The following is a 20,449-nucleotide window of genomic DNA, read 5'->3' on the forward strand; positions in this document are numbered from 1 at the left end:
TAATGTAAAAATAATTAAATTAAATTTGAATATATTAGATAATAAAATAATTTAAATTACATATAACTATATAATAGTAATATTTACAAAATTTTAAATATAAATATACCAAATAATTATATTATTATTTTTTCTATATCATGAATAATTATTTATTTTTATTAGCATTAATATTATTTTTATTTTTATAACAATTTAATAATATATAATACTTTTAATTATAAATATATTATTATATAAAATACTTCTCCACAGTTTTGCCCTAATAAAATCAGGTTCTTCCCCGATTCTTTCATTTCTCCTTCATTTCTCTTCCTCCTTTACGGTCTTCGTCTCGGTTCCAAATAAAAATATAAATAATGATTGAACCGTCGGTTTAAACTATAAGCGGCTGCGGAACCGATTCGGTTCGAACCGAGTCATGTTTCGGTCCGAACCGAGTCCAGTTTCGGTCTGAACCGTAACCTCCTGTTTGAAAGCCGGCGGTTCCGAACCGGATGGGCAAGTCCGCCTGGTTTTCCTTCCCTTCTTGGCGCGGCTCCATAAACCCTAATCTTGTTCCCCAATTCTCTCTGCATCATACTTTTTAGGAAATTTCTGTCGCGGGCTGGATTACTCCCAAGGTGAAAGATGGCGGCTTTGGCCCCCGAAAAGGTTGTTTCTGCATTTGAAAGCAACACAGAAGTAGGAGCAGGAGGAGGAGGAGAAGATGATTCCCACAAATTCGAGGAGGAGGAAGAAGAAGAAATTATTTTTTGTTCTCATCAGATTCTGAAATCGGGGAGGCCTTGGATTACTTGGACTCCATAGACGATGCAGAAGGCGGAGTAGCGGACGGCGGTTCATTCACTCTGTTGAATGCGAGGCGGCCGAATGCTCATGGTGGACTCCACACCCGTCCCAACTCCTCTTCCCTTCAGCCTATATCCAATAAGTCTCAGAAGTTCGCCAATCACTTTAGGGCATCACCCTTGGAGGTACGTTCCAATGGTGTTTCTGAATTTTCTACTATATTATTTTTGTGTTCTATATCTAATTTTCATTTTCTTGTGGAGGTATCTTAAAATTTAATTGGGATTGAAAGCAATTAGTAGATACTGTTACATTATCATCTTCAATTATCTATGCTATACCCCTCCAAATTAAAGGAATGTATGTGTATTCAGCTAAAAGGAGTTACCTTGATATGAGCAGGAAGTTTCTTTTCATTAGTGGGATGGTGGATTGTCTTGCCTGTCTATCTTCATTTCCTTTTTGTGCTTTGTCATTGTTGGTTGACTAAATTGTAGATAAATAAATAAATAAATGATGCCGATCCTAACAGTTTAAGCATTCAGGTGAGTTGGTTATTTAAATTTTTTTAATTATTTTTGTATTTTAAAAATATGTAAAAATTTCAAATAGATGTTACTTTTCATAAAAATTATAATTATCCCTATAAAATTATATATATTTTTAATTAAAAACACTAAAAAAAAATTTATGGGCGAAGAAGTTGAGGTACCAGAGTCTTAGGTCTCGAATTCGCGATTCACCGTCCCCCATTTGTTGTCATCCACGGGCAAGTTTAGTTTGGTGGTGTTATTCCCTTTGTTTGTGAGGGGTGTGTTGGTTGATTCGCGTTTGTAGATAAATAAATAAATGATGTGTATCCTAACAGCGTTTTGGTTGACCCTCGTTTGTAGATAAATAAATAAATCATGCGTACGGTTAACTTTTTAGGTGAGTCGGTCATTTACTTCATCTAACAGTTATAACATGCCAATCGGTTTGTGCAGGAGTGGGAGGGTAGGTTCAATGCTGGGATGCCGAACTCAGTTGCAACTGCTATTCGAGACAGCGTTCGTGAAATGGCTATTGGCAAACCTAAAACAACTGAAAAAGCGGATCGTGCAACTGTTGAGCAGGCAAACAGTATATGATGGAAATTATAGGTTTTGTTTTCTGTTTCGATTATTTTCCTTAACACATTCATTATTACTGTGCTCAAAGTACACTTTTTATCACTTAATGATTCCATGTTCATGCTACTATCCACACATCCCTGCCCCTAGATCACACATTTATACTTGCAAGATTATGACTGGATTAAGACCTGACTGCTGTGGTTTATCTACATCTTTCCAGGCAATTGATCCTAGAACTCGAATGGTTTTATTCAAAATGCTGAACCGGGGTGTATTTAATGACATCAATGGCTGCATTTCAACTGGAAAAGAAGTATGCCTTTAGCTTTTGTTTGCATCAGTTTGATTTAATTATATCTTGTTAACTTCGAACTTATCAAAAATTATGTTATTTGTTATCTGTTGTTTTGGGTATTTCATCTTCTTGAGCTCTTACCATATTCATTATCTTTGAAAGGCTGTTGCCGAACTTCTTTAATACAGAGCCTTTTTTATGTCCTGTTTTTCGGGTTTACTAACATGCCAATGTTTACCATGCTACTAAATCTGATGGTCAAGAACTGGCAATCAAGGTTTACAAAATTTCAGTTCTTGTATTCAAGTATGACCACAACCTTATACATTGTTATGTGACTTTGAATTGCAGAATTGTTGCTTGATAAAAGCTAAAATCTTTTGTAGTTAGTGATTTTCACTCATATGGCTGCATCTTCCACCATTGATAATTGGCGTGCTCATGTGCTCTCACTTTTAATCGAGGACATTTGCATCTGCTGATTTTTTGGTACTTTAATCATGGTGCGTGCTTCAATAGTGGGATGACCACTTATATCTATTCCAATCTGACAGGGATAGAGATCGCTATGTACAAGATGATTACCGGTTCAGATATGGGTATTGCAAGCACAACCCCCGGAAAATGGTGAAGACCTGGGCAGAGAAAGAAATGAGGAACCTTATGAGGTGAAATGCCTTCTATTTCTAGTGATTCTTGTATGTGATAATAGTGATATAGATAAAATATTCAGTCTCTGTTCTGCACTTCAAATGGAAACGGTTCTATGGGACTATACTATATCAATAATAAATTGTTCTATTTTTTTTTTTGTAAGACCGATATCTTAAAATTAGAGAAGTTATATTCAAACCAATTTTTTTTTTTACTAAAGTCGGGGAAATAAAGATACAGGCTTATAGAATATGGTAAGTCACCATATAGAGTTCTTCATATCTCCCTGGAATTTATCATCTTTGTCAATCAATGTGTTTTTTTTCTGGAATTAGGCTAGATATGAATTACAACACCTGACACTCTATTTTATATATTTTATTTTGCCACACATGAAGACTAAGAGTGGCAGGAATCAGATGTCCAGTGCCACTACTGTTGAGGCTGCACGTTCTGGTCATGGAATTTATAGGTACATATGTTCGCCTGTTTGCTACAATTATGTTCAGTTGATAATTATTATTTCATGTTGGGCTAGGTTTGTTTTGTGTTCTGAAGTTAGTCAAGGACATGTAGAGATCCAAGAGATAATAATGACTAACCACTTAAAAGTTACTTCTAAAGTGAATCAAGTTAAATGGTTGTGGATTTGGTTATATGAAAGTTTCCTGCATCTGGAATAAAGTTCTTATTTAATTTTTTCTGCAGGCAAGTCAGGTTGGATGAATAGTGTATTTGGGGGAAAATCCTCCAAACAAACACCCTAGTGTGAAGGGAAGCCGACTTATGTTTATTATCTTCCTGTTCACTCAGGATTTCTCTATGTGTGTTTGTTTGGGGGTTTGGATTTTGAGTTGGGATTTGAATAGTAAAAATTTTGAATTTGAATAGTTGTATAATGTGATATAAATAGGTGTCGATGTGATATTTTGAATGTAAAATTATTTTTTAGTATAATATAAAAAATAAAAAATAGGTGTTTGATTTGATATTTTTTGAAAGAAAAAATGGGATGAATAGTATATTTAAAATCCAATCCCCCAAACAAACACACCCTTAGAAAACATGGAGTAGCTGTTATGACAATTCGGGAATTGTTTGAGTTTATAGTAAGCCCTGATATTGATGACGATTCAGTTGATAGTTATCTAGAAAAGGTATGAGAGGTTCGTTTATGCGTTAGCATTATTTCATGATAATATCTATCCAATGCGAGCTCAAACTTGCATTGCATCTGTATTCGACACTTTTGCACAGATTCAACTAAAGATTTTGGCAAGAGGTGATGTAATCTCTAATGAGGAGGAAATCGAAGACACTGTGTTTGTGCAGGTATGGCTTTTCTTCCCTCCAACTATAATTTGTATTGTAATAATTAACTTCCTGACGATCAGATGTTAAATTTTGTGCTTTTTTCACTTAGTCATTCATTCCGAAGACCTTGGATGATGTGAGGAATGCCGAGGAGGATGTGCAACGTATCAACAATGGAGATGACACTCGGGACATGTACTATCAAACTGTAACAGGCCTTAAGAAGGCTCTTTCTTTGAGCAATCCCTCCGAGCAGCAGCGGGAATGCAACGAGGAAGAATCTGAAACTGCTAGTAATGCAAGTGATCAAGATGATACCAGTGACTCCGATTGCGATGAAAATGATAAGCGGACACCCGCGGACAGGAAAGCAGCCAGGAAAGAGAAGAAGAAGAAAGTTAAAGAAGAAAAAAGGTAGGGTCCGAAGAATAAAGTTCCAAAAGCTGTGAAGAAGAAGAAGAAGAAGAAGAAGCAGGCTAAAGCGAAGAAGTGCCTGTGAGAAATGCAGCAAACAGCCTTAAACCTAGAGCCGTTAACGATCTGAGCCGAGTCAAATTTTAAGTGTTCGTTAACGTTCGCAAACAATGCTCGTGTTCGTTCGTTAAGCTTTCGAGCTCGTTCGTAGTGTTCGAACTCGGCTCGTTAAGAATTTTTGTTATTTGAGCTCGTGCTCGGCTCGTTTAGGCTCGATTAAGCTCGTTCGAGCTCGTTTGTCTTATTTTTTAAAAATTTATATATAAATTATAACGAAAATTTATAATTATTTTATTTATATATTTTAAGTTAATACTTTATTTATTTATAAATTATAATTTGATATGTATATATAATATTTATAATAAATATATTATTTATAATATAATATTATTTATATTATTTTAAGTTAATACTTTATTTATTTTAAGGGTAGTTATATAGTGATATTGTTATTTATGAAAATAAATTTTGAGACATAAACAAAGTTATTATATTGGGACGGAGGGAGTATATTATATTAAATTATAATTATTAAAATAATTAAAATATCATTTTATTAGAGAAAATTATTTTTGGTTTTGTTCAATATCATAAATTATCTATTTTGTCTCATTGGAATTCTTTTATTAATTTTGATTTCACTTAAATAAAAATTTATCAATTTTAGAAAATTTCATGATGGTTGAATGAAACTAAATATGGCCATGTTGGTTGATTCGGAAGGGTGATTGGGCCTCCCAGACAGTCAACACAATGGTGTTGATTACCTGCACTGGATATGCCGGTGTTCATGCCAACCGTGTTCCTACCTTTGTTCTGAACTCATATTCGTAACATTGTTCTTAACACAACCATGTTGTAAATAATGTTCACGATCATGCTTTCAACAAGATTATGTTTTAGACCATGTTTTGAAATATATATAATTACGATTATGGAAAAATATATATATTAATATATTGTTATTTTTATAATCTTTTTGTAAGCATTTTTTAAAATATTAAAAATTTATTGTTTTATATTATGAAATACTTTTGTAAAATATTTTTGTTGGAATTATAAATATATATTAAATAAATAATTACAATATGACTATACTGAAAACAAGTCGTGAACATAGAGCACGGAAATATTCAGTGTGGGGTAATAACATGGCCGTGTTGGCTATCTGGGATGCAACACGGTAGAAGGCTGGCTTATTGAGTCCCAAACCCAATCAACTATCGTAGACTAAAATTAATAAATTTTTATTTGAGTGAGACATAAATTTATTTTTTAATAAGACCAAAATTAATAATTATAATATCTGAACGAAACGAAAAAAATGATTTTTACTCATTTTATTACTTATACTATAATTCTACAACATGGTCTAATAAGTGAGTGAAAATTTGTGAGCTCCTTTAAACTTACATGATATGATGCGACAAATGTTAAATTTGATTAAACCTTCAGTTCTTCTTGAAAAAGATAAAAATAAAAAAAAAGACCCAATCCCTACTACACATTGCCGCCGTCTTCCTCCTCCACCTCCTTGTTCTTTGTTCCGTCTTCTCTCTGCTTTAACAATTTTATTTATTTCTTCCTTCTTAGTCTGCCCTAGCCGCTGGTGGTCGCCTCCGCCGTCGTATCATCTTCTTCGGCCGGTCTCTTCACTGTCACATTCTACAGTCAATTTCTTCTCCGGCTGTCAATTTCTAGAATTTTCAACTTCTTTGGGGTATGTTTGATTCAATTTAATATAGTCTCTGTGTTAAATTACATGAGTAAGTTCCAACAGAACTAGCTATATGAGTGTATGACAATATTCTTATTGTTAAATTAACAATCGAGGCATCCTTTCCATTCCAGGCCTCCCGTTTCTCTGTAGAGCTCGATCCGAACTTCCATGGAAGAAAATCCAGAGGCTGCTGCTCCTTCAAGCGGCGAGAAGACAGTCAATTTATGCGCGGAGTGCAAAATTAACGCCTCAAAGTACAAGTGCCCTGGCTGTTCTATCCGCTCGTGCAGCCTCCCTTGCGTCAATTCCCACAAGCACCGCACTGGTTGTACCGGGAAAAAGTCCCTAGCCATGGTCGTTCCGACTTCACAATTTGATGATGATCTCCTCCTTTCAGGTAATAATCAATTCTTAGGCGAATTCGGATTCAGTTATTCGTATGAGAGTTTGCCCTAATTTGTTAATGGACGTAATTTTGAATTTGAATAATTGACTAATGAAATATAAACAGGTGTTTGATGTTTGGGGGAATTAAATTAACAGCCAAAAATCTTGAAAAAAAATCCACAAAAAAGCTTATGAACTTTGAGAAAATTAAATTTAATAGTGAAAAAACACAACCTTAGGTTATGGACTTTGTTTCTGTTTGTGATTTCTATGAATTTGGGCGATTATGTGCTTGCTTGTGTAAATGAATGGTATTTGATTTTGTTAATACTATTTCATGAGTTCACTGTGAAAAGATTATAGGAGTGAATTGCAAAGTTGCAGGATGTATGGATCCAATGAATGTCTGGAATCTAATTTTTTGAGTATGAACTTAAGCCAAAGATACCTTTGTGTTTACTTGTGCCATTTGATTTTCACGCTAAAATTAAATTTTACATTCAAAACGTCACATCAATATATATTTATATTACATCAAACAACTATTTCAATTCAAAATTTTACTATTCAAAACCAAAACCCAAAACTAAAATCTTACAAGTAAACACACCTTTAAGTGATTTTACTTTTGCTTTGTCATCGTGATGCCTAAATTATTTAGATTGATGCAATCCGGGAAAAGGTGTTAAGTCGGTGATTTTTGTGGATCACAAAAGCCAAACAAAGTGTGAGATTTTGGCATAAAAACAGCATAGTTGTCAATAGAGCTCTAATAGTGGTGTAGCATAGGGAGCGGCAATTTGCCAGGTTTTAGCATTGCGGAGTAGAGCAGAGCATCTTTCGAATTGAATAATATATATAGTATTTTTTATTATAAGTTTAGATAATTAAATTTTACGATATAATATTATATTCGTTATTTTGTAAATGTAGATTTTGTCAATGTGACGAACATACAATGGAAAAGTAAATGAAAATGACAAAAAAAAGGAAGAAGAAGAATATTAATAATATTCTTACAAGAGTAGTAATGAGGATGATGATCAGCTTTGATTATCTATCTATCAAAGTAGTTGTGATCTAATTGCTTTTAATTATATAACTATTTATAAACTAGTTATTATATATTTTTTTCAATTTTATTGATTTGAATAATAATCATAAGATTAGTCTGTATACTTTTCTGATGTATTTTTGTTGTAAATTTGTATATATAATAATTTTAATATGTATTCTTAAATTTTAAAATAGCGATCATCTCGATATTGGCTATCATGCAGTAGCATTTTAGAGATTGACCGCTCTATAATGCTATCCAAGATTGACAACTATAATAAATCAGTGAAGTAGTTTGGTAATTAACTTTATTTTATGAGATTGTCACTTATTTGTGGGATATTTCGACATGGTTGCTCTGAAAAAATAGTTCGATTATTCTCTGATGATCATATTGTGTTGTATATAGAGTTCTATTTAGCTATCTTTTTTGAGTTGTTAACTCTGCACTTTATTGTAAAAGTTACTGACTTTTCGACGGTGCAGTATATTATTAAATTTCTCTTTGCTCTGCTCTACACATTCATGAAAAGTAAGTTTTTCAGTATTTTGTGTAGTGAAGTTTGGTAGCACGCTTAACTCTTTAAGAACAGTTAATCTTTTTTACGACGACTAATTTGCTTAAATTTGACAGATTTCAACTTGCTTGAAGATGTTAAGCGATTTACTGATTCTGCTCAGAGGATGAGAGTTAAATTATGTGGTTATCGTCGTTTCAAGCTTCCGTATTCCCTCAAAAGTCTTCAAAATGCTGCTGCCAGGCGCAGGACGAAACTGTTGATTCTTTCAAACGGAATGGCGAAGAGACAAACTAACCGTACTCGTTACAACAACAGGTAGTTTCAAAATCCATGGGATCGATTCTATGGTTTACGCTTACCATTTTAAATGTTCCTTGACAAGAACAAGTGGAATTTTTCCTATTGTTTTTGGTGAAAATTAAAGCTCACTTATTTGATCTCTGTTCCAGGGAGAAATCGATATCTTGGACTATTGAATGGCGATTTCATTCCACTGATGTCGTATTACTCGATCACGGGTGAGGACTTTGGCAAGTGAATTGATTCATAGAATTTTTTATATGTGAATTCTGTGGGCTAGTTTATAGTGTCGTAATTTTGATGCAAAAAAGGTTGTTGTTTCACTACAGAGTACACGAGAATTCAAATTTGTCGTCCGTGATTGAGAAACATCTAAAACCTAGTCCATGGAATCACCCGTTGAGGCAATTCTGCGATCCGCCCCTTGATTCCTTGAAATTCTTCATTCCCAAATATCCGAAGGTGTTCTATATTTTGTTTTGGCTTCTCTGTTGTAGATTTTTTCGAGGGATCTGTTGGGTAATATCATTCTCATAACATGCAGGGACCGAAATCGCCATTTTGCCAGCTAAACATTAGGGGACCGATTTGTCAACAGTTGGCGAACATAACGGTGTTGGAGTACCCTGTAATTCATGTCTTTTTACCTTCACACAAATGTGATTTCGACATAATCAACGATTCGAGTACAAGTAAGGCAGAGACTCAAGAACCTGTTCATCGCGATCATGAAAGTCCTAAAGGTGTTGTGTTTAAGGAGGAAGAAATTGAAGATGACGAATCTTCGGATCCTTGCATTTCAGATCTCAACAACTTTGAGAAGAATGAATCTAAGAATGCATCGAAAGAGGGGATTTCAGCTGATCAAAAGGATCCGGATCGAGATGAATTTTGGGCGATGGATGAAGAACTCGAGGAAGGGGAGATTGTGTAAGTAGTTTGTTTGTTTACATTCTCTCGGCAAGCTCAGCTCGATGTTGGTTGAAGATCAAATGGCGAATGTGCGATCTACTGCGACAACATAAACAAAATGTGGCATCGGACGGGAGATATCCGAGGCGGGCTTGAGAATTTCTCCGGTTTCGATTCCGATGGTTTCCCAACTTTGGAAGGTACGTCCATCTCCTGATTTCACCTCTCTTTACTACTGAATTATGATTCGATATTATCTATACATGTGTATATATTATGTTGTGTAGTTTATACAGTGTATTGTACTGTGTAAATATAGTTATTTTGTTAAAATTAATAATTTATTGTGCTATATGAAATTATATCCTTAGTTCGTTGTGTGCCAGAATATGGGCTGTTGTGCGTTTGTTTGAGGGATTTGTTTGGATTTTTACTATTCATTCAATTTTTTTCCCCCAAAAATATCAAATCAAATACCTACTTTTTATTTTTTATATTATATTAAAAATCAATTTTACATTCAAAATATCACATCAAAACCTATTTATATCACATCATACAACTATTCAAATTCAAAATTTTTACTATTCAAATCCCAACTCAAAATCCAAACCCTCAAACAAACACACCCTTATTATATATGTCGGATCAAAGCACTATCGGCACCGTTATGGTTATTTGCAAATATGTGTAGGTATTTATGTTTATTTTATTATTTCTTTATTTGCAAATATGTGTAGGTATTTATGTTTATTTTATTATTTCTAAACAATCAATCTTATACTCTATCCGTCCAAGTATATATGTTTCTATTTTGGACTCATTACTTTTACTCGCAAGAACAAAAATATCGTTACACTATTTTTAATTGTTCATTATAATTAAAACACTGCGTCAAAAATAATTATATATTTTATGTGTGGAAGGAGAGAGTATTTAGAGTTATATATATTTATATTGTATTTTCTTGTTTCTTTTAAATCGATTTTTTATTATTTTTTAAAATATTGATAGATAAAAATATTTGATAGAAAATTATATATATCCATCGTTAATGAATATATCTATATAATTTTAATGAATTTTACTATATTACTAGTATATATTTTTTATTTTTTGTTATATAAATAATTTATTTCTTAAATTTTATTTTTCTAAAACAAACAAAATAAAAATATTTCTACTTCTCTGTTCTCAATTTTTTATACCAAACAGAAAAATAAAAATATTCCAATTTCTCTTGTTTGTTCAAGCCATATAACCAAAATTAAAAAGTAAATAATTTCTCATTTTATTTTTTTTACTATTTATCTTTTATAACTTTTTTAAAAATATATTCATTCCGATTTCATAAAATTCATATCAATATTATTATTATTATTAAAATATTACCAATGACAATATTTATTCACAAATTTTTACTTTATTGAAATCTTTTCTTGTTCATGATTTTCCATGGTTAATTCATTTTTATTTTTTTTGCACTCAGTAATATGCCATCTCATTTAAATCGATTCATCCAATTTGTTGTAATTTTTTTATATTTCTCAACATAAATCCTCCATTTTACCAAACAGATCAATTATTTCTTATTCTCTATTATCATTTCTCAATTTCATTTTTTTGTACCAAATGCAGCCTAATGTAATGCCCTGTATTTTTTTTTTCAAACTATTGGAACATTATTAGTAGACTTTGCATTTCCCCAAAAAAACATTTTTTTCATCTCGCAACACATCTCATCAAATATTATTTTAATACTAAACTCAAACTTAAACCAAAACTTTTCTTTCGGAAAAAAAAAAAAAAAACTCTCAAACTTTACTATTTGAACTTTACGATTTTTTGAATATACATATATATTTTTTCCTCTCATCAAATATCAATAAAATCTTTCCAAACATTTACCAAAGAAACGCACATAGCAATCATAGTATTTTTTACTAACTTGATCTGTTGTAAAATAAAAAAAACCGACGGTTTCGAAAATGTACCTTGAGATGAGATATATATATTTGGATCTTCCATGGCCTGCCTTAGAGAGTGTGCCTTTGAACTCAATCTTGTATTACTTTTTCAACTTCCTCAAGAACTCATTCCCTCCTGAAATTATTACAAATTATATACAGAAATAATGATGAATTAGACATGACATCCTTAAGTTTACAAAATAAGTGTTCAAATATAAGTATATTAAAATTTTGATACTATTCGATAATTTTCTCAAAAAACTATTACATCAAATATTTATATCATCCAACAAAATATCATATCAAACGGCTAACTTTTACTATTTTTAAAAATTTTTCAAAATTTCAAAAACTTCTATCAAGACTATCTTTAACATATCCATTTATGACACCTGAAGCAATAGATACCATCAAAATTCCCGGCATGAATTCACTCCCAAATTTATTAATTTCATTTGGCAATGCGTATGATTTCAAATTTCCAATGTTGGTTGTGGATTCCAAATCCACTTTTAATATTCTAAACACTCTTTATATCATGTAATTTCAAAAATTACTTTCTACTACCAAATAATGGATTATGATCACTAAGCCTTTCAAACATGTTTCAAATCTATTCATTTAAAATCTCTTTTGAATACAAATCCATCCAACCAAATGGAACCAAACCGAATTCGGTGTTTTTATAATATAATTCAATAGCAGTTAAAGTCAGAGAATTGCTTCTAACAATGTATGCCATAATGAAGCCAACAATTTCCGGCTTCTTTACACAGCCAGCACCATCAGATAAAATAAACACAAGGACCCGTAAAAACTCACTTGGAAAAACCCGCAAGGATATGCAATCAAACACTAGAAATACACCTAAGCAGTGTTTAGCATCTATGGCAAGAACTAACCCTCTAAGACTTGATGATTAATGCATTTTCTACCGTAATTAGAACTTGTTAATATAATAATAGCATAAGCGTAAAAATTGTCAGTCGAAAACATACCAAACTCTGAACTTCAACCAAAATTTGGAAGAGATATGTAGCAGCAGTGCTAAGCTGTTCTCAATGGAGGCGAGACCAATATGACACCATCACCTCTGACAAAGAGAAACGGGACTGTACGCCTCGTGGTCTGCAAAACCAACAAATAAATGGAATCGGTAAGCTTGCAAATTAATAATGTCGATAAGTTCAAGCCAAAGTGAAGATTTGTTATATAAGGGCAAAAGCTAATACTACTAAAAAATCACAAAAAAAAAAAGTGTACCCTGACAATTTCCTCGTATGTTTCATCATCAATATCTGTAGTCGTAACAATCTCTTCAACATCACCCAGTATCATATTCAAATGCTGATCATAAGCCTGTAGAGAGTTCACATGATTTGTGAATACGACAACAGAATTTGTATTAAACGAGCGAGTGAATGGGATAGAGAGGAATACCAACAACTTATCCATATATTGTGTGCACTGCTATGGGAAAAACATAAATGAAGTACATACACGAGCTTTAAGGGGGTTCTCTTTCTAAAAATTGCTCTCTAAAAAACAGAAAAAAAAAATCACATAGCTCACCAAGATTGTCGCAATCCATATAGACATTGTAATACCACCATTGGTGTTTTAGAACTCTTCCCACGGTCTTAAGGGGTGTTTGATACGAGTAAATGGAGGTAAAGAAATAAAAATAGATACAATTTGGACCTGGTAATAGAAGATTGAGAAATATATATTATTTCTTCTTCTTTACTTTCAATTATCTTCTATGTGTAAAAATTTAGAGAATTGAATTTTTAAAGTGAAAAAAAAAAAAAGACTTACCACTCTATTGTCTTTTCATTTCACACACAAAACTGTTAAGAAGAGATCTGGAGCTTCATTTCAAAACTAATTAGTATTAAATGGAGTTGTCCTTCAATCTTATAGACTAAGAAAGTTCCCCTCAATTTTTCCAATGTGGTATATACTCAAAAACCTTCTTTGATTGTTTCTTCCCCAAAATGTTCTCCTCTGTTGCCATTGCCATCATCACACCATCCGCCACAATGCAAACTAATACTAGAGTTTTACAACGGACTTTTTTTAAATAAACATATTTTTTATTAATTTATGATCTTTATATATATATATTGTTTAAATAAATGGTAAATGATTATCCATTACTGTTGAATGTTCTATTCTATCACACAAAAGAGATAGTTTTCATTCTCTGCTTCAATTTCATTCTTTACATTAAAGTGGTCGCAAAATTGAGCTTGTTTGAAGAGGAAATAAAAATGACAAGAAGGTGTAGCAGTCGTCGTCTCTTCGGCTATTATCCATTGACTGACCGAAGTACCTAAACATACTAGCTACAGTTTCAAGCAAACAATCACGTCCCTCAAAATTGTCCCAATCATACATACACTGCAAAATCCACTTGGCTAGTTTAGAAATCTTCCCTCAGTCTTGGAAGTGGTCGAATATAGAAGAAGATCGAGCTTATTTGTATGTAGGGCAAAATACAGATAGTAATTCGACAATAATCAGCTGTAAACAACCAATAAATTGACTCCAAATGTCCACAGCCGACCGCAGCTATTATCACAACCAAAATATACCCAAATCTAAAGGAAATGAACAGAAAACCTAGAAAATCGTTCAAACAAACAGGACAAACATTATCGAGTATCGACATACATAGCCCTAATTCGTAAAATTAACGAAAAAACCAACGAATTCGTAGTTTCTTCCAGCCACAATAATCAATCAGTTCGCTCGCCCAAACCACAAGTCACACAAATGCATACAAACATCATTCATTCTAGGTTCTAACAGACAGCATAAAAGAATAGAATAGAAGAGATTAGAAGTTTCGTACATGGAGCTTGCCACGAAGCTCGCGGTCGTGACGAAGCTTAACGTAGATGCGCTCGTCGAGGCTGAGACGAATAAGGTCCAAGGGCTCCTTCACCGCGCTCTCCTCCTCGCTCCCCATCGCTGTCTCAATTGGGCGTAGAATTGAACTGTTGTTGCAAGTTTGATCTCATTTTGAAATGGATCTTCATAGCTTGTATTGGTTTGGGCTTGGGCCTAACAATATTTAAATATATTGTTTCTTAATATAGTTCGTTTATTTATTATATTATAATAGTATCTAAATTATTTTGATAAATTATATTCTTTTTATACCTTAACAATTTATCTATTTTTTTATTATTTTTGTCTGTCTGTCTCGTAATAATATATTCAATTTACAAATACTGTCTACCTAACGTTACAAATACATCGCTTCCAATTTACAGTATATTACAACTAATTAGTATAACGTTTACTTTGCGTAATTAAATATTAGTAAAATTATATTACGTTTATTTTGTTTGATTATATGATATAATTATTTTTTTCTATCCAAAATACTTTTAATAATATTATTATAAATTATTGTAATGTAATTTATTTTATTTTTTTTTCTTTCTAATTATGCAATATAATACTCCCTCCGTCCACACACAAAGTAAACATTTATTTTTGACGCTAGTTAAAAGTATAACAATATTAAAATTTAATTAAGTTATTGTCATGGCATAATAATATGTATGTATATAATATATTGTTATTATTGATTAAATATAGTATTTAATTTTGTATTCAGAATTATAAAATTAGATTTTAGTAACATATTTTATAACACGCTATAAATTGATACTCCCTTAGTCTCATAACAAAGTATTTATTTTTTTTTTTATTTTAGTCCGTCTTATAACAAAGTATCTATTTTTTTTAGTAATTGTACTATCTACTTAACATTACAAATACTTTTACAACTTACAATATATTACATAAATGTCATTACCTTTATATCATACAATATTAATAAAGTTTTTTTAACCATTTCAACTTTATTCTTACTGCATCCTAATATAATACTAATATTTCTAAAATTCAATGCAAAAAATAAATGGATACGTAGTTATGGACGAAGGAAGTATAACTGTAACAAACTTTTGATTTTACAGTACTGTAACATCATATCTCCAACGCACGACTGTTATTGCAATTTCATACCCTGCAATTTTGGCTCTTCACATTGCATTTATAGATTTTATCTTATTTTATTAATTTCTTTAACTTATAAAATGATTTAAATTTGTTTATAAATTATACTTTTATTTTATTTATTCGATTTCTTTTGTAAACTTTTTATTTTATTTTTTATGAAATAATTTTTTATATTTATATTTAAATTTATAATAAATTATATATGTATCGATATATTTTATTGATTTTTATAGTTAATATAAAATATTTGGGTAAATTAAAAACAATATTTAGCTATAATTTATTTTATTATTTTGTTTTTTTAAATTAATATTTATAAAATATTTTTTGATTATGCAAAAAAAACAAATAGAGAATATGATTGAAGATGAGTAATTGTAAGAGTCATGCAAAAATGAGAAATATATTGTACCTTGTCCCGATGACCTTTTTTTTTTTTTTTTTTTCCTCGTACACAAAAAGATGATTCTTTCTATATTTTTAGTAAATTTATCAATATTAAAAACTCATAACAAATATAAATCAATTTAATTAAATTTTTAACCTTTTACACATAAGATCCATTCAAAATTCTTTTATTTATATATCTTTCTTCAATTAACAAATATTTGTATTTATCTTTAAAACTTCTCATTTTTTTTTTTATAAAACTAATTTATAGTAATTACAAATAAATAAATAATTTTTTTATTATATAATTTTTTTATATTTATTAAATAAAACTAACTTTGTCCGACGAAAAAAAATATTATTTTATATTTATGACACGGATTCTTATAATTTACCTAAAATAAATAAATAAATAAAATCAAAACATTAGACAAACAAACTAAATTGTCCATATAATAGAAAGGTATATGATGTGTATGTAATGCAATGTTAAATTGTCCATTTTGTTATTAAATAGTATACATAATAATAGAAATTAACAAAAATAAAAATAAAAATTATTTCCTATAATATTTTTTATAATTGCATTTCATCTATTTGAGTTTTTTCCTTATTTTTCGACTTTTTAAAAACTAATTTAAAATTTTTGTTGGTAATAGAAAAAATAATATTTTCTGTTGAATTATTGAGTTTTTGTAAATTGATAAAATATATATTGTGTATGTATATATTACTCCCTTCATCCCATATATTGTGTAATCGGTTACGGTATTAATATATACAATGCAAATAACACACATTCTTATTATATATGCACATATTGTGTATAATAAAAATATGTGTTATTTATTCATAATTACACATATGTTGTATAAAAATATGAAATGTACTAAAAACTGTTATGTGAGTTGTATAAGATTATAACATGTGTTGTTAATTGATGAGATGTATTTGTATTATATTAGCGCAGAGGGTAAGCTATATGTAACAGTACTGTACTAATACATCATAACCATTGTCATTGTGTCACGATTTCTATTTTTGTCCTGTCTTACCTGGGATTTAATTAGTAAACATAACACCATACAAATAAAAAGTACTATCTTTTAATAATATTTATAAAAAATCGTATTTCCTCTGTCCCAAACACCGTGCAACATTTATGTTTGGCACGAGAATTTAGATCGGGAGTATTAAGTATGGTAATTTGAGATAATTTCGATATTAAGTGATGTGATTGGAGAGAGAAATGATTATTTATTTTTTTTATTTGAGTGATGTGATGGGATAAAGTGAAATATATATTAATATATGTATATAAATATTATTAATTATTTCTAAATTTAGAAATGTTGCAGTGAGTTTGAGACAAATAAAAAAAAAAATATTGTAGGATGTTTACGGAGGTTATATTACCTAAATATAACACTATTGTGTTCTTATTATATATATAAAAAAGGACATGTTTTATTTAAAAAATATTACTCCATTCGTTCCACATACCATGTCCACGTTGCTATTTCTGTCCGTTCCACATACTATGTCACTTTCTTTTTTTTAAAATAATTATACACTTTAATCTCATTTTAAAATTTTAATTTTTTTTTTAAAATTTTAATTAAACTAATTAGTTATCTTAATCTTAATTCATAATTATTTATATTATAGGATAATTATTTTCACTAATACATTCTTAATTATCTACTGATTACACCCCTCCTAAAATAAAGTGTCTACAATGTAGCAGATACAATGTAACACGATATACGAGACGAAGTGAGTAATATATTTATAAATATTTATTATTTTTATATTACCTAAACAATTTTCTATTTCTCAATTTAAACAAAAAAAATCTCTTAAAACTATTTAGAAACCACACACTCCAAAAGTCAATAAATCTTTAATTGTGCTATTTATTTATTTAATAATATATTAATACCAAATCAGTAACCAATTTTTCGATTTAATATACTATTAAATAAAAAAATTTCAATTCAAACTATTTATTTATATAATATAATTAATAAACTTCAAAATTATATATATTAAATAAAAAAAGAAAAGAAAGCTTCATTCAAATATAAAATTAAAGAAGACAAGGTTCAAAACACAACTCCTACGTTCTCACTTACATCAATCATACACCACAAGGCTTTGGTACAATTCTCCGGCGATGGCCGCCTCCATCGTCGCCACCGGATTCTTCTCCTCCGCCGTCGTCTCCGACGACCGTCCGCCATTTCCGTCATCGACAATCCCGCTCGCTTCCCCGGGATCGATCGCCCCGCCTTTCTCGAGGAAAAGCGTGAGCAAGTTCTTCGAAAACCCGCTCACCAAAGCCACCCCGTTCTCCGTCGCCTTCACCGGAGTCGCCGATGAGTCCCGGAGATTCCAAAATACGATCTCCGGAACTTTCCGGAACCCCTTCTCCCGGAACTTCCTCGATATCTCCATATAATCCGTCTCCCACGGGCTAATTGAAGCCGCGTCGAATTCCATGTCGCTAAAAACGAACACCCTCTTGATCATCCGATCTTCACTCAAATTCTCTGCTACTGCTAATTCCAATATCAGGTCGAATGCTTTCTGAAAATCGGTGTTGAATCCGGCGGCCATGTTCTCTATGAAGCTCGTTTTCGCGCGGAGATTCCCCGGGGAAATCAAATGCAGCTGCGGATCGTGGCTGAATGTCATCACTCGGCCTTTCCACGGATCGTCGTTAAGCTCGGCGACCAATAATCCGAGCGCGACGGAAACCTCCATCGGAGTTCCGTACATGCTCCCCGAGACGTCGCAAACGGCGAGACAGTTGGATAATTCCCCCTTCTCGCGTAAATCGTTCACCATTCGATTCCATTGCAGCTCGGAGACGATCTGCGCCCCACTGCTGCCTTTCGAATTCTTTGCGATGATTTCGTGCGGAAGCAGAGCTCCGGCGGCGATCTTTGATTTGCCGGATTGCACGTCGGATAGATATTCACGGAATCGGCTGTTGTCGCGGCGGAGGAATGTGTCGGTGTAGTTCCGCATTGCGACGGAGGCGACGCGGTTGTAGGCGACGGATTGCCATTGATTGGCGCTCATGGAAACCTCGGGGAGCTTCAGAGCTTGATGCAATGGCGACAGGACTTCCTTCCGGAGCCTGTTTCTCACTCTAGAAATGTATTCATCTTCAATGAGGTTTTCATACTCCGGCGATGATTCACGAGGGAATATTAACTTAGCTATGTTTTGGCAGAGGAGCAGAGCTCTATCGTAAGAGGAATCTATGGAAGGGCACCATTTTGCAGCTAGGCTAATAGGTTTGAACTGATCGGTTGGAGAAGAGGAATTCAACGATTGAAGATCGGATTTCAGTAATTCGGCGAAGAGATTTGATACCTGATCGTGGAGGAATCGGTAATCGGAATCGCGATTGTATCTTTCGGAAGCTCTTTCCGCCATAGCTAGGATTTTGGAGGTCCGCAGTTGTCTTGCCTTCTCCATTTCCGCCTTCACTTTGATCGAATTCGCTTCGATTCGTTTCTCCCGAGGCACTCTCGCTCTTAATAACCGCTTCTCCTCTACCGATTTCGGATCGTCTTTGCTGCGGCTGTTCTTCTTCGCGAGGAAGTAGAACTTTCTAGATTTTCCTTTCCCCTTTCTACAGCTTCTCCAGGCGTCTTTTCTCTTGATTCTCACTTCGATTCCTTCGATGAGTCGGAAGAGTATCTCGGGCAGATCCTTGAGGTATCCGAACTGAGCGATCGATCGGAGATTGCAGGCGAGCGTTTTCGGATGATTCTCGTGCAGCCAGAGCGCCGCCGTGTAGAAATTCTCCTTATCCGATTTTCCGGTGCCTCGGACGCCTCGGAGGTTGCAGATCAGCTTTAGAGTGGTGGCGGAGTCGTGTTCCCAGGCGAGCTTCAGCCGGTCGACGACGGAGTCTCGGGGAGTGTCCGGTACGACGTGGAAGAAGAAGTCGAGGCAGGGATTACCGGACGATTTGTAAGTGGCGGACATGTTTTCGGTATAGGTCATTAGTGGATCTGGTGGATTGTAGATGTTCTCGAGGTCGGTCGCGAGGTCGTCCATGGCGGATTCCGTCGGTGGAGCAGTAGCGCCGTCGGTTTCAGGTGAGGTGTAGTACGATTGTACTGACTCCGGCGAGTTTGGGTCCATTTTATATTAGGCGATATTTCTTGGGCGCAAAGGAAATAACTTGCACGATGTGGCACGCTTTATTTATCTAATTACTTTCTAAACACATCTATTTATTATTCAACCTAATAGTCTCGCAATAGATAATAAGTTCGCATATATTACTAGTTTGTTTGGCTTGATTTTGAAATTGAGAGGGTTTTTTTTTTTTTTTTTTTTATTTTATTGATTAATGTAAGTGCATAAAAAATTTTAATATATATTTTTTTATTTTAAGTATAAAATAATTATATGTGTAAATAATATATTTATAATTTAAGTAAAAATTCAATGTAAATGTATTTTAGTATTTATATGATTATTTT

General features: G+C 32.4%; 4 protein-coding genes and 1 pseudogene across 4 annotated transcripts; 3 read left to right on the forward strand and 2 right to left on the reverse strand.

The window, feature by feature from the left end:
• Positions 1–507: 507 nt before the first annotated feature.
• Positions 508–4,964, forward strand: LOC127249044 (uncharacterized; annotated as a pseudogene).
• LOC127249370 (uncharacterized) lies at positions 2,130–3,558 on the forward strand. Its single transcript, XM_051272130.1, has 3 exons — positions 2,130–2,220; positions 2,757–2,870; positions 3,255–3,558. The coding sequence occupies exons 1-3, from the start codon at positions 2,186–2,188 to the stop codon at positions 3,367–3,369; spliced, it is 264 nt and encodes an 87-aa protein (XP_051128087.1). The 5' UTR covers positions 2,130–2,185; the 3' UTR covers positions 3,370–3,558.
• A 1,165-nt stretch (positions 4,965–6,129) lies between the features above and the next one.
• LOC127249396 (uncharacterized) lies at positions 6,130–9,942 on the forward strand. Its single transcript, XM_051272167.1, has 6 exons — positions 6,130–6,367; positions 6,499–6,764; positions 8,445–8,646; positions 8,781–8,849; positions 8,961–9,093; positions 9,176–9,942. The coding sequence occupies exons 2-6, from the start codon at positions 6,536–6,538 to the stop codon at positions 9,563–9,565; spliced, it is 1,023 nt and encodes a 340-aa protein (XP_051128124.1). The 5' UTR covers positions 6,130–6,367; positions 6,499–6,535; the 3' UTR covers positions 9,566–9,942.
• A 1,557-nt stretch (positions 9,943–11,499) lies between these two features.
• Positions 11,500–14,526, reverse strand: LOC127249019 (sm-like protein LSM3A). The gene is made up of 4 exons (XM_051271612.1): positions 14,371–14,526; positions 12,777–12,872; positions 12,512–12,641; positions 11,500–11,646 (listed from the first exon to the last, which is right to left on the reverse strand). Exons 1-3 carry the CDS (start codon positions 14,485–14,487, stop codon positions 12,561–12,563), a joined length of 294 nt encoding a protein of 97 aa, XP_051127569.1. The 5' UTR covers positions 14,488–14,526; the 3' UTR covers positions 11,500–11,646; positions 12,512–12,560.
• A 3,468-nt stretch (positions 14,527–17,994) lies between these two features.
• LOC127249355 (uncharacterized) lies at positions 17,995–20,166 on the reverse strand. The gene has a single exon (XM_051272108.1). The coding sequence runs from the start codon at positions 20,103–20,105 to the stop codon at positions 18,078–18,080; it is 2,028 nt and encodes a 675-aa protein (XP_051128065.1). The 5' UTR covers positions 20,106–20,166; the 3' UTR covers positions 17,995–18,077.
• Between the last annotated feature and the right edge of the window lie 283 nt (positions 20,167–20,449).

Source organism: Andrographis paniculata, unplaced genomic scaffold (genome assembly GCF_009805555.1).
Source record: "Andrographis paniculata isolate CXL003 unplaced genomic scaffold, ASM980555v1 Contig35END, whole genome shotgun sequence".
Taxonomy (NCBI): domain Eukaryota; kingdom Viridiplantae; phylum Streptophyta; class Magnoliopsida; order Lamiales; family Acanthaceae; genus Andrographis; species Andrographis paniculata.

Coding starts and splice junctions, on each gene's coding strand:
- LOC127249370 (XM_051272130.1), top strand. CDS start 2,186: ATGACATCAATGGCTGCATTTCAACTGGAAAAGAA. Junction 2,221..2,756: donor GCATTTCAACTGGAAAAGAA/GTATGCCTTTAG, acceptor CCAATCTGACAG/GGATAGAGATCGCTATGTAC. Junction 2,871..3,254: donor GAAATGAGGAACCTTATGAG/GTGAAATGCCTT, acceptor CCACACATGAAG/ACTAAGAGTGGCAGGAATCA.
- LOC127249019 (XM_051271612.1), bottom strand. CDS start 14,487: ATGGGGAGCGAGGAGGAGAGCGCGGTGAAGGAGCCCTTGGACCTTATT. Junction 12,873..14,370: donor AGCTTCGTGGCAAGCTCCAT/GTACGAAACTTC, acceptor AACTCTCTACAG/GCTTATGATCAGCATTTGAA. Junction 12,642..12,776: donor CATACGAGGAAATTGTCAGG/GTACACTTTTTT, acceptor TTGGTTTTGCAG/ACCACGAGGCGTACAGTCCC.
- LOC127249396 (XM_051272167.1), top strand. CDS start 6,536: ATGGAAGAAAATCCAGAGGCTGCTGCTCCTTCAAGCGGCGAGAAGACA. Junction 6,765..8,444: donor TGATGATCTCCTCCTTTCAG/GTAATAATCAAT, acceptor TAAATTTGACAG/ATTTCAACTTGCTTGAAGAT. Junction 9,094..9,175: donor TCATTCCCAAATATCCGAAG/GTGTTCTATATT, acceptor CATAACATGCAG/GGACCGAAATCGCCATTTTG.
- LOC127249355 (XM_051272108.1), bottom strand. CDS start 20,105: ATGGACCCAAACTCGCCGGAGTCAGTACAATCGTACTACACCTCACCT.